Source organism: Colossoma macropomum, unplaced genomic scaffold (assembly GCF_904425465.1).
Source record: "Colossoma macropomum unplaced genomic scaffold, Colossoma_macropomum, whole genome shotgun sequence".
Classification (NCBI taxonomy): Eukaryota; Metazoa; Chordata; class Actinopteri; order Characiformes; family Serrasalmidae; genus Colossoma; species Colossoma macropomum.
This window is the reverse complement of record NW_023496051.1, coordinates 511,094-524,798: the sequence shown is the minus strand read 5'-3', so window position 1 is coordinate 524,798 and position 13,705 is coordinate 511,094. Positions and strand designations below refer to the sequence as shown.

Below are 13,705 nucleotides of genomic sequence, written 5' to 3'. Positions count from 1 at the left end.
AGGAGACATGAGCTTTAAAAATCTAGTACTATTAGCTTTTATGCTCACAGCCTCATGTTCAGTTCTTCTGAACTCCCACATTTATTAAACCTTGCAAATGTGTGTGGTGTGCAAGTTTATGATTATAGTCCTGCTACAAAAATACAGCATATGTTGTGTTTTGGATGCTGGTATGCTGGTTCACCAACATGACCATGCTGGGTGACCAGCTAAACCAGCACCAGACCAGCACAAACCAGCTTAGACCAGCATGGAATGCATACTGGTCTATGCTGTTTTATTTCAGCAGGGATGGCAAAACCTAACCACAAAAATGCTGTAATTTATTGACCTGGGAAGATCTGTTTTAAAAAGCTTTCTGTTTTTCCAGTATCCTGGTTAAATAAGTCTTAGGATCAGTACAAAGTCCTGTTTTACCAGCACTACCTGCAAAGAAGTAGGATCATGTCTGTTGTGACGTAACAGTGAGTGCGTTTACATGCACAAAATAATCCAATAACTGCAGAAAATTATATTTTGTCAGTAATCCAATCAACGCATTTACATGCTCCTGGGTAATCAGATAATGGGGAAACTCTGGGTCTACATGAGTCAGACAGTAATCAGATTTCTGATTTGCAACGAGCCAATAAACTCACACAAGAAGACGTGACGTAAACGTAACATAAAACTCAAACTTCATGCCACAGCTTCTTTTTTAAAAACATCGCGCCACTTTACCTGAAAATATCAACATACATCATCTAGAAAAGGAAGAATATTTAAATTCTTCAGTTTGTCAAGCATCCATTTAGTTTCGGTACCACTTCAAAAGTGTTTTGCTGCCATCTTGCAGTGATGCTGCTTGCTTATTTCTAGTGCCGCGGTCTGTTTTCACACATGCACAGACTGAAAGAAATCAGAGTAAAAGTTCACATGCACTGAGAAATCTGATTACTGAGCTAAAATCCAGCTCTCTTTATCAGATTTCTCAATTGGATTTCTCAATCGGATTTCTAGACTTTACTCCAGTCTAAGAAATCAGAGTGTGCTGCTTCCATGACCATTTGAATAATCAGATAACTACAGAAATTTATTGAGGAATATTGAGTGCATGTAAACGCACTCAGTTTGTTACATTATGATTTACATCCTCAAAACATCAGTTTGTTCAAGATACTCTGGTGTTTCATCCATTCGCTGCCATTCATCCACTCAGAGCCTCTGGCCTCCCTGGTCTCTCTCTGGTTACCCGTTTTAGATAGCCATTTCACCCAGTGTGAGGACCTCCGCCTTTTCTCTACACATGATTTGGTATAGCTGTATGAGTGTATGATTTGCATGAGTATAAGTTTGTGTGCACACAGTAAGCACAGTCAATCATTTTAGGCCTAGAAGTAGCTCATATGTTAAGCTAACTAGCAAGCAAGGTTTGTTAGCTTGGACGCTTTAGGCATAAAATAGTGGCATAATTAGTTGTTAGCTAAAATGTCTTAATCATGACTATTCATAATGCGCTGAATCATTTTCCTCCAACAAGCTAATCATTCCTGTTTCTGATGACTTCTTTGGGCTTCATACTGAAAATAAAAGACTAGTATGTATGTGTTTTTGTGCTCCAGGAGCTGACCCCTGAACCTCAGTTCATTGTTGAAGAAGCAAAAAGAACAGACATCATTCAGGGTGCTCTGGGTAAGTAATATTTACAATAAGCAGCTCCCTTACATACATGTGCTATACCATAAAAAACACAGCAACAGCCTACCAACAACTTAGCCACCACTTAAGGTAACATAGCAATGGCCTACAACACTTGAGCAACCACCTGGGATTCCACAGCAATGGCTTGGCAACACCTTAGCAACCACCTAGGATACTATAGTACCGGCTTACCAAAAACCTTAGCAACCACCTGGGATACCACAGTAATGACTTACCAAAAACCTTAGCAACCACTTGGGATACCACAGCAATGGCTTAGCAACACCTTAGCAGCCGCCTGGGATACCAGAGCCATGGCTTAGCAACCACCTGGGATACCACAGCAATGGCTTAGCGACACCTTAGCAACTACCTGGAATACCATTACATCCCAAGTCCACTTTTTATTCTATAATAAAAGCAAAGAAATGTTTACAGGATCATTATTCTGATTCACTAAACTAGTTACAATCCATGACAGTTCACTGATTATCCTTTAACCTTTTTAAGATTGCCTTATGTCGCTGTCTTATCACATAAGATCAGTCATATAAATTTTGTTTATCTAACATTCTGTTGAAATGTCTGTTTCAATGAGTTGTCCTGAAGCTGCAGTCACACTTGACATTGCAGTGTGCAAAATAGGCAGGACTGAGGCTGGCCTGGACGATTGGAGACTAAAACATCCTCCACTGCAATTAGCAAACTACCTAATTTGCAATAAGCAGTAAATAAAAACAATAAGCAGTAAAAACAAGCAAAAATTTTAGATAACTGCCATGGTTGGCAACAATGAGGTGACTGACTGGGGTGTGCAGTTGTGGTTAGCCAAGAAGCTAGCACTGCAGTTAGCAAACTGGCTACCTAGCCTATCATAAAAATGGTGCTGCTCACTGATCTGTAGCAAAATTGTGTAGATAACTGATGTGGTTGGTGGCAGCTGTGGTTAGCCAAGGAATTAGCTGGCTAACTCAGCTTCCACAAACAGTAAAATCACAAAAATGAAAAATAATACAGTCTCCTGATGGACTGTGTATTACACAATGTCTCCGCTGTTCATGTGTTCATTTATAACCAGTGGGGACTTAAATAGTTTGTGCTTAAATTAGCGTTTCCTCCATTTTGGATAATTAGTGCTGCTATATGAAGGGCCACTTTGAGGTCAACACAGACAAAGCAGTAACGCTATTGGTTGACGCAAGTTAGCATGTCAAAGCTCACCAAAAATGGACTTGCAAAATTTTGCTTGCTAATTCTAATGTGACTGGGCCTTTAGGAGTCTTGCCCTCATATAAAAAATATACAAGTAATATAAGACAAGGAAAATACGAGGAAACACAAAACCAGTTTTTTTTAAGTTTGAAAGTTTTGCAACAACCATGTGAAAAAGTAATTGCCCCCTACACTTAACAACTGGTTGTGCCACCTTTAGCAGCAACAACTGCAGCCAAATGCATCCTATCACTGGAGATCGGTCTTTTACTTTGCTGGAAGAATTTTGGCCTACTTTTCTTTTCAAAATTTCAAAATTACTTTAATTCAACAAAATTGGATGGCAAGCAGCATGGTTACCGGAGGAATGTGTGACAGCTTACAGTGCATCACACCCTTCATCATGTAACGAACGATCCGCTAGTTTGGAAATGCTCAGATTACAAATACCGGAGTTGGTACCTAGTTAGCTGTTTTAACTCTGCACAGATTGACCCACAACAAATGTTGCGTGCACAAAGCATGTCTTCTCATTCAGTTATATACAAAAGCTGTTCCCAACAACCATTCAACATGAATTGTGCACAAGTTATAGTTCTGAACTCTCTAAGTGAGAGTCTCTAGGCCAGCAGGAAGAAAAGAAAACTGGATCGCTCTTACCAGGTGAAAAGAGTCCCAAGTCTGTGGTTGTGAGAGATGAAAGGGAAGTAACAAAATTGTCCAGATTTACACCAATGTCCAAACCAGTAGGTGATCCTAACTGATGTTCCTGAGTTTGTGCTTGTTTTTTGTTGGGATATTTCCTCCTCTGGTTTTGAACCTAGAGTCCAAGACACTCAAATCCACAATGTCAACGTTTCCAGGGATGCAAACAAGAACAAAAATCTAAAAGGGGAAAGGAGAAGTCCTTCTACAAATGAAAACAAAACGCAACAAAACAATACAATTGTCTGCAAAACTGTTCTCAAACCCAATATATAAACCTTACAATGCAAAGTATCGGAACTAGACCTCGGAAGAAATGATGGAACCAGAATGCACTGTGGGAAGAAGACAACCTGGTGGAGGGAGTGCGATGCTCTTGTGGGAATCCTGGGTGCAGGCATTCATGTGGATGCCAATTTGATGTCAACATGTGCCACCTACTCAAACATTGTCGTGGAACAGGTGCACCCCTTCATGGCAGAGGTATTCCCCAAAGGCAGTGGCCTCATTCAACAGGTTAATGTGCCCTGCCACACTGCACGCATTGTTTGGAATCTGTTCAAGACCATGTTGAAGAGTTCAAGGTGTTGCTCTGGCTTCTAAATTTTCCAGAACTCAATCTGATCAAGCATCTCTGGGATGTGCTGGAACAAGAGGTCCGATCTGCGGGGGCTCCACCTCGTGACTTACAAGACTTAAAGGGTCTGCTGCTAACATCTTTGTTACAGATACCACAGGGCAACATCAGAAGTCTTGTAGAGCCCATGGCTCAGCAGCCCGGAGCTGTTTTGGCGGCACATGTAGGACTAGCAGTGTATTAGTCATGTGGTCATAATGTTTTTCCTCATAAGTGTACAGGATTTCCCTGTTGTTGACTGGAAACAGCTTTCCAAAAAGGTGTGAGTCAGTTATATGTCTGGGAATAAGCTAAATGGCATGTGTAAACACTGAAGCTGACAGGGTGTAACAACTAGGAATAACTAAGAATTTAAATAGTACTTCATGTGTTGTAAAGGGTTAGGGGCTTCCCACAACACTCTTGCAAAGATTTTGCAAAGATGTGTAATTAATCACACTCAGTATCTCTGTGCTGGTTTTGTAGGCAACTGCTGGCTCCTGGCAGCCATTGCTTCACTCACTTTGAACAAGAAGGTTCTGGATCATGTGGTTCCACCTGAGCAGAGCTTTGAGAAGGACTATGCTGGCATCTTTCACTTTAAGGTTACCAACTCTTTCTGTTTCTCTCGCTCTTTGGCTTTTTTTGAGGGGGCGGTTCATTTTGGCTTCAGCTAAGTTTTTATTTCGTTTCTAAAACGCTGCACATGTAATGTATGTAGGGCTTCTAGCTAAAGCTAAGTTGCAACCCTCGTCCCTGTTTGCTGTTCTGCAATGATAGACTGCAGTCAGTTAGTTAGGCCATGTTTACCCTGTTCATCACTTATCAGGACCCCAACAGGGCCACTACTGAGCAACTGTTAATTGTCTGGTGGACAGGACCAGCTCTAGCCTCTTGGGGGCCCCCAGTCTTGCAGACTCATGTTCTGTGAATATAGAGGCTAACTAATGACAATGTCTACCACAAGCTGTCTAAATTGTACACATTTATAATGGGCTAATTGCATAATGCTGATGATCAGATACTTGTTTGGGGTTCTAATAAGTTACAATAAGAATGACAATTATAATCTCAGCATTCAACACAGTATTTCTTGCTTAGCCAGCTAACTTTCAGCTTCAAACTCTGGTGACAGTGGCTTCCCTTTCTAAATATTTAGGTCATATGATTTCTCATTTTTATTTGACCGGCTGTTCATCATAGACATCATGCTTTCATGTGAGGCCATAAGCAGGTGTTTTTGTCGCTTATTAGTTAGAGCCGACACTTTAATTTTAACACTTTAACCGGCTCAATACACACAAACACACCACTACCACGTCAGTGCCACTGCAGTGCTGAGAATGATCCACCACCCAAATAATACCTGCTCTGTGGTGGTCCCGTGGGGGTCCTGAACATTGAAGAACAGAGCAGTGAAAGGCTGACCAATTAGACTACAATCTGTAAATGTATAACTACAAAGGGTACCTACGTGGTAAGTGAATCTGATAAAATGGACGATAAAGTGACCAGTGAGTGCATGTGCTCTAGATGCTCTTCAGCCTTGTTTATATGCTTTTAGTTTATCATTCAAGAAATGCTACATGAATAACTTCATTATTAGGTCTAGTTTATCAAAAGACTGAGAAAAAGTATGAATCATTTTGTCAAACTCTATAGTTTTGGCATTATGGCGAGTGGGTGGATGTTGTCATCGATGACCGGCTGCCCACCAGAAACGGGAAGCTACTATTTGTCTATTCAGAGCAGAGGAACGAGTTTTGGAGCGCCCTGCTGGAGAAGGCCTACGCTAAGTGAGTTTGCCATTTACCCTGCATTGTTAAACTTAAGTTTTTGTTTTGTTTTTTTTTTTAATTCAAAAAAGATGTTTTGTTAAAATGAAAAACATGGAATGTTGAAATAATAATAATGTAAAAGTCAGAGATGTCGGGTCGGATTTGGCATTAGTTTTTTGGGATGTCATACATCTTTACATATTTATGCCACATGCACAAGCTCAAAAACAAGCTCAGGCTCAGTGTTTAGGTCTCTTATAGATGTTGTCGTGATCACTAAAGCAATAGTGATTGCCGGAACGATGGGTCTGTGTTTGATAGGGTTAATCAGTGTTGACTTGTAGCTTAAGGGCTAATTAGCTGGGATCAGACTACACAAATTCAGCCCAATTTTTGTTGTGTCGCAACTGCCAAACCTCCAGCGTCAGGCCCTGATTCTGCAAATTAAAGAATAGCCTCAATAAAGACAATGACCAATCATAGCCTGTATCTCCATTTTTGTCATTTTTCAGTCTTTGACATAATGTAAAAATGTCTGTTGCCCAAATTTCATGAAGAATGGACCGAAAGAAACAGCTAAAAATGACCTGGAAAAAAGTCTGGTTCTGTTTAATTCCTGCTTTTTTTCATAGCGTGCCTGATGACCATGACTGTTGTGTTATTTCAGCAGAGGTTAATGTATTTGTGAATAGACTATTCCAGATATTGTGTTTCAGTTCGCTTTATCAGAACTGCACGGGTGGGAGCAATAATAAATTGTTAAATATATTTATATATCATTGTTATGCCCATGAAACTACTTAACATGGCATAGGACACTCCATAAACCTTTATACTCATTAAGAATGCAGAGATCTATGAATATGCATGATTATGATAACTATAAACTCTAACCAGTCACTTGATTTCAGTTGCTCAGATTTGAGTCTTGCCTCAGCACAGCATCAGTGAGCTGAAATGAACCCATATGGTTGAGTGTATCTGTTTCTTTACATTAGCCACTGGTGCTAATGAGGATAGCAAATCAAATGTAGCTTAAGCTGACAGCTCCACACAGGTTTACACACAAATTTGAGACTTCATTCTCTAAACTTGTGGCACTGAGGCTTCAGCGAGCTGGAATGAATCTGTGTGATTGGGTAAATCTAGCTAGCTTCTAGTGCTAACAAGGATATTTAAACAAAAATGACTTAAGCTAACAGCTCCACACACAAAAACACAGGTTTGCTCGCTCAGACTTAAGTCTTTATTCTCTTATGTCAGTGAGGCTTCATTTAGCTGCATGATTGTGTGGGTGTTCTTGCCAAGCTAACGCTATAGCTTCTAGTAATGCTAGCAAGGATTATTAAAGCAAAAGCAGCTTCGGCTAACAGCTTCTCACACAAAACAAGTGTACCTGCTCAGATTTGAGTCTTTATTCTCTAAACTTGCATCACTGAGGCTTCATGTCGAATATAAATTTAACACTATAATAATTTTAAACACTAATATCATTTATCCATTTAAGCGAACAGTTTACGGTGCAGTCCAAACATTTCAAACAAGTAAGCAACGTTAGTGCAGGCGTGCTACTTAATTTCAGTAACTACTAATTGTGCAAGTTATATTCTTAGAAGCCTGAGGAATTAAAGTCCTAGCCCACATACTGAGCTCTGTGTTGGTACACTGTGTTGGTAGAACCATCTATTCCCAAAAGGAAGCACTGCTTTAGTAGTATTATGAAACTGCCAGACTGTGGTTGCAGTAATGTAACCGTAAATACCAGTAAATACCATGTTTATCCCGTACCTGCTGCCTCTGTGTACAAAGGCTGTACGGCTGCTATGAGGCGCTGTCTGGAGGCCTGGCCTGCGACGCCTCTGAGGACTTCACTGGAGGCATCACAGAGGTCCACAAGCTGAACAAAGCAAGTCCACACCTGTTCAGACACATCCAGAGGGCTCTGGTCCTGGGATCACTGCTGAGCTGCTCTATTGACGTAAGCTTTTTGCATGTATATGAAAAAAGAAACCTGTTTTTAGCTCTTCTGGCCTTTTTCTTATGTGAAAAAAAGTTACTACTAATAACAGTTATTGGTATTTGGGATTTTGTATACATTTTGTCTGTAAATAAGGCATTAAAAATTTCTTCTTCCATCTACTCATTATTTGAAGTTGCAGCATGCCACTAACTTATTTTTATATTACTGAAAATATTGAACTTTTATTCATAATTATATGCCTTTGAACTGTTGCAGTGAAAAGTTGCAGTGCCCCTAGTGGCTATTCCACTGGTGGAATGGAAATCGACTTGGATACTTGTATTTAATATATGCAAATAAAAATATTCTTTCCCCTGTAACTGTTTTCAGATGAACCAGGGCACTGTTGTCTGAAACGTTATGACCCTGTGTTGAACTGCTAGTGAGCAATAAGGGGGAACGGGCAGGAGCGTGAACCCCCTGCTGTGAAAATGGTCATTTTGATTGACTGTCAATGGCTTATTTACTTGATATTTTGACTTGGTATGTCAAAATGATGGTGCATTTGTTTGGGATTTTGACTAAATATGTCAAAATAATGGCTAATTTCCTTGAGATTTGATTTGTTATATTAAAATAATGGCTTTTTTCTTGAGATTGTGACTTATTATGTCACAATAATGGCTTATTATCTTGCATTTTTGATTGAATATGTCAAAATAATGGCATCTTTTCTTGAGATTTTAATTAAATTCGTCAAAATACTGGCTTATTGTCTTGAGATTTTGACTCATTATGTCAAAATACTGACTTATTGTCTGGAGATTTTGACTTATGTCAAAATACTGACATATTGTCTTGAGATTTTGACTTTTATGTCAAAATACTGACTTATTGTCTTGACATTTTGTCAAAATAATGGCATATTTTCTCGAAAGTTTACAAATTAGTTTTTATTGATTTTAAATCAGTTAATAAGTTAAAACATCCTCTACAGAGCACACATTTCTACACATTATAATCCACAATTCCTGTTCATTTGCTGAATTTAACATACTGGGAAAAAACATGAATTATGGCCTATGCTAAAGTTATGTCACATTTTATTTTTTATAATATATTTTATAATATAATATAATATAATATTAACATGTTAAACTCTGCAAATAAATAGAAATTAGGAAAATGTCATATTTAAGCTTCTTTCCAGTTGAGGATATTCTTAACTTATTTTCACTTAAAAATCAAGTAAACGTAATTGTGCTGGGGGTCTTCAAATGTTTACATATTCCTCTGTATCAGTGGCCTCATTATAAGGCTTAACTGCACCATATGCAACTTGGGTGATCTTAGGAAGAAGGGAAGGTTCTTGATCACCAAAGCTGCTGATTCAGGTATGTTCTCGCTCACCATAATGACTTACTTTACTTGCAGTAATTGAGGTGTAGCTGTGACTGTGATGTGTTCCAGGCCTCCAGACCAGAGGCGGGCTGTGGGGAGGTGAAGAGGGGGCAGCTGATAAAAGAACACGCCTACTCTGTAACAGGAGCTGAGGAGTTGCCCTGCGGCCCTGAGGGATTTACATGTAAATGGCCGTGGTTATGTGTAAGTCAACTACAGTTAGGAGGCTCATTATTGAGTAACTACTAAATTATTCACTACATAATATATTAGATATAGACATGATAGTGAGGATTTGAAGTGCCTTTGCAGTTTAAGGCGTTTAAGTGGAGCCCCGTCAATGGTATGGATCACCTCACAAACTAAAAATCAATTCCAATTGTGTCAGAATGCACATATTTTTAGATTCAACACAATTTTTGATGCTTTATATATTGAAAACATTCTGATTCTACAGAGTGCTTGTATACTACATTGGTTTATATGATAAAAGTGCAAATTTTATTTATAAAATAAAATAAAATAAATAAAAATATTTTCTTTAATTGCAAAGTCCCAAAATAGTGAAATTTTGGGCTAAAAGTTCACAGGAGTTCACACCTTGGTGCAACCGCAACATGTGCACGTGAATGTGCCTGACTGTTCATTTATATTTTTCTGCTTTTATATTTTATTTTATGAGTGATATTGTTTTTGTGAGCTCATGTTCCAAAACCAGTCATAGTTCATTTTCACATATCATGTTTTTTGTCACTGTGCCTTAAGACGGCTGTATGTAAATGAGCTCTGTCCAATAACCTTTTGTTGTTTTTCTAAAAATATGTTAACACTTCATCTACAGGGACTTAATACGCTATATGGACAAAAGTATTGGGACACCTCCAGGAGCTTTTATGACATCCCATTCTAAATCCATAGGCATTAATATGGAGTTGGTCCCCCTTTGCAGCTATAACAGCTTCACTCTTCTGGGAAGCTTTCTACAAGATTTTAGAGTGTCTGTGGGAATTTTTGCTCATTCATCCAGAAGAGCATTTGTGAGGTCAGACACTGATGTTGGATGAGAGGGCCTGGCTCACAATCTTCGTTCTAATTAATCCCAAAGGTGTTTGATGGGGTTGAGGTCAGGGCTCTGTGCAGGCCAGTCAAGTTCTTCCAACTGTTCCCACAACAAAAAACAGAAATTATATACTTATATAGTGGAGGTTATAATGTAAGTATAAAGTGATGTGGTGGTTGAAGTAGAAGGCAAGAGGTTCTGAAAAAGTGGACGAGGAGTGAACGGTATATCAATGAAGTTCTGGTCATATACATAATGGCAGGTCTTTGTTTACCTGTGCAGGCTCGGGCCAGGCCTGAGATGATTCATCTGATTCGGATTAGGAATCCGTGGGGAATGGGGGAGTGGAAAGGACCCTGGAGCGATGGGTGAGTTAATATTAATGTTAATAATTATTATTATAATTTCCAGTCAAAATGACTATTAAGAACAAGATATTCAGTGATAGAAAAAAGCAGAAAATATATATTTAACAGGAAATTGCACAGAAGCCTTAAAATAGCCTTAAAAAGCCTGAAATAGAATATAAAACTTACTGTGTTCATGCTTTGCATCTTCCATTCTTTTTTGGGAGACTTGCTTTCAGGGATATTTCTCCACACCTCCAAAGTTCAGTCTTAGAGGTTGGTTGCATTTTCTGCTTCTGACCAGCCAATAATCCCAAACACATCACTCAGTGATGTTGAGGTCTGGACTCTGGGGTGGTCAGTCCATTGTTTCTAAGAACACCAGCAGCTTCTTTGTTTGTTTGGCTTATTTCCTTTTTCTCAGTAAGAGCTTCTTCACAGCTACACATCGTTTCAGACCCATTGCGCTGAGTTGTCTTCATACAGTGATGGATTTGTTCAGATCTGAATCAGGAGTGGAGCTTGATTTTCTCCTCTCTCTCTAAGATAAAAGCCTTAAGTGCTGTTTATCTGATTGGGACAGTTTTGGTGTCTACTAGGTCTTGCAGATGATTGTTAGGAGTCCCATTGTCTCTGCATCTCCAGGTTTGGAAACTCCTTTGACTTATCAGTTCTAAATGAATAACTTTGTGGGCTTTTTGGCTGGAAATTAAATAACCGAAGGGTGACCTCTGAACTTATATATATATATATATATTACACAATCTCAAAGTGCTTCACACAGCAAACATTGGAAACTTTAACATTATGGGTTGTATAAAAAGTTAAATAAATAAAATAACAGCACAATTACAAGCGATTGAAGAAAAATAGGAACCTTAAGGCTAGTCTGGAATACCTGCAGAGCGTGCATTCCTAATACTCTCTGACATACTGTTTCAGAGTTTAGATCCCTGTAGCTTATATGTCTTAAAGAAATACCCACAATGCAGTGTAAACAAAACACCCTCTCCATTCCAGGAGCTCATTATGAAAACACACATACACACCCACATGTACACACACACACACAATGCCTTAAAAAGCAGGTGAGTGTCCGGCTGCTTTAGCTCTATAGTTGCACTGTTGTCATGGGCGTGGCCTGTGTTGCCATGCGGATGCTGTCTGTAGTCGCTTATGACTACTGATCTGCTGGCTGTTTCGATTTCTCTTGTTTGTAGGAATGACCTGCGCTTTAAACAGGGTTGCCACTCATCCAGGATTTTCCTGGATTGTCCTGGATTTTGGTTGCCTGTCTGGGAAAAATGAATTTCCACAAAGTGTCTAGGAATCAAACCAAACAATGAGGCATTTAAGAGAGTTAACACCCACTGCAAAACTTCCTATTAAACATGCATCCACTCTTCACAAGCAAAACATCTACCCCAATAAAGATGACATACATTAAAATCGGACAGCTGAAATAAACATAAAGAAAGGAAAAGCAGCTTAAAAATAGCAACTCAAACCGTTAAGCATCCAGGCTAAAGCATACTGCCACAGCTGGCGGGGAAAGTGTTTTTTTCCATTTATATCTTACCTTTGATGATGTAGATGACGGTCTACAAGAACGATGCAACTTTTTTCTTTTTTCTCATTTTATATTTGGCTTTGGAAATGGGCTCTACTCTGTTGACATTTCAGGTCTCACTTGTACAGGTCCTCCAGGCACATCTTTTAAACATCTCGAGCTTCACCTTCAAAGTACATTCAAAGGAACGCTAGCTCAATACTAAACAAACCTGAAGTCTTGACTAAGATAATTTACAATCAGCCGTAACACAATGACAAATTAGTTTATTGTTTCCACTGTGCTGCTAGTAAACTTCCCACCGTGAGTCAAAACAGCTGTTTAGATTTTCTCATAACTGCTCACCAGGGCCCTCTAGTGGCTTGGGCCTCTGGGCATGTGCCCATAAACTCATAGGACGATCACTTAAATAACAATCTTAGATTTTTAACAATTTTATTTACATCTAAAAAGCCTGACCTACATGTGAGGGGGCTCAGGCTCCTCCGTAGCTATGCCAATGGTTTAAAATGACGTGACAAATAAAATGACAATAATAATTTATAAATATAATAATTACTGAGCAGATGTAATGGTTTGCAGGTCAGCAGTGTGGACAGAGATCAGCTGCAAGGACAGAGCCAGGCTGAGGCATAAAGCGGAGGATGGAGAATTCTGGTACTTTACACATTCGTATTCCACAAAGTTAAAATTTGATCCTTTTTTCAATATGTCTGTATAATTATATGGTTAAGATGTAAGTCAAAGTCAAACATCAGTGTTTTAATGTGAAATGCACCATTCTAGTGAGTCTGATTTGTTCACAGTGGTGGTGATAGGAACCAGACGTCTGAAGAGTTTTAATGCTACTCAAAGCTCCCTCACAGAAAGCTATCAATATGCGGCCTGATGCCTGAGACAATTGCATTTATTCATCAAAGTTGCATATGGTCGAATCCGATTGTAATAAGAGTGCAGGCAAATTTTTCACTGACGTAATAATAAGAATAAAAATATAAAAGCAAATAATACTAAGACATATAAGCAAATAGCAATCCAGTACAAAAGTGGAACAAATGATGTTAGTATTCCATTTAACACTATGCAAAAAAAGAACAATATAAAACATACACTGCAATAATACAGTGTTTAAAAATGTTAATTTACACTACACAATCACATCATTCTATCATCATTTTATTCTTTCCAGTTGTCGTAGTTTGAACACTGTACAGTTTGGTCAGTAGGGGAAAAAGCACCACAAACTCCACCTACAAGCACAGCCATTGGCTCATGAAACATCTGCAAGAATTAGGGCATTCTTCATGTAAATTATATGTAAATCAGGTGTTGCTAGGCTGGCGCTTGATTTCACGCACCGAAGCTGATTCAATAGA

General features: G+C 38.9%; 1 protein-coding gene across 1 annotated transcript in view; it reads left to right on the top strand.

Annotated features, from left to right (window-relative positions):
• LOC118804588 (calpain-2 catalytic subunit-like) overlaps positions 1 to 13,705 on the top strand; it is a 31,709-nt gene that overhangs the window by 3,347 nt on the left and 14,657 nt on the right. The window contains exons 2-8 of the mRNA XM_036565115.1: positions 1,602 to 1,671; positions 4,700 to 4,818; positions 5,876 to 6,009; positions 7,801 to 7,969; positions 9,422 to 9,556; positions 10,695 to 10,780; positions 12,912 to 12,986. Coding sequence (XP_036421008.1) covers positions 1,602 to 1,671; positions 4,700 to 4,818; positions 5,876 to 6,009; positions 7,801 to 7,969; positions 9,422 to 9,556; positions 10,695 to 10,780; positions 12,912 to 12,986 — 788 coding nt within the window. The remainder of the gene's footprint in view (positions 1 to 1,601; positions 1,672 to 4,699; positions 4,819 to 5,875; positions 6,010 to 7,800; positions 7,970 to 9,421; positions 9,557 to 10,694; positions 10,781 to 12,911; positions 12,987 to 13,705) is intronic.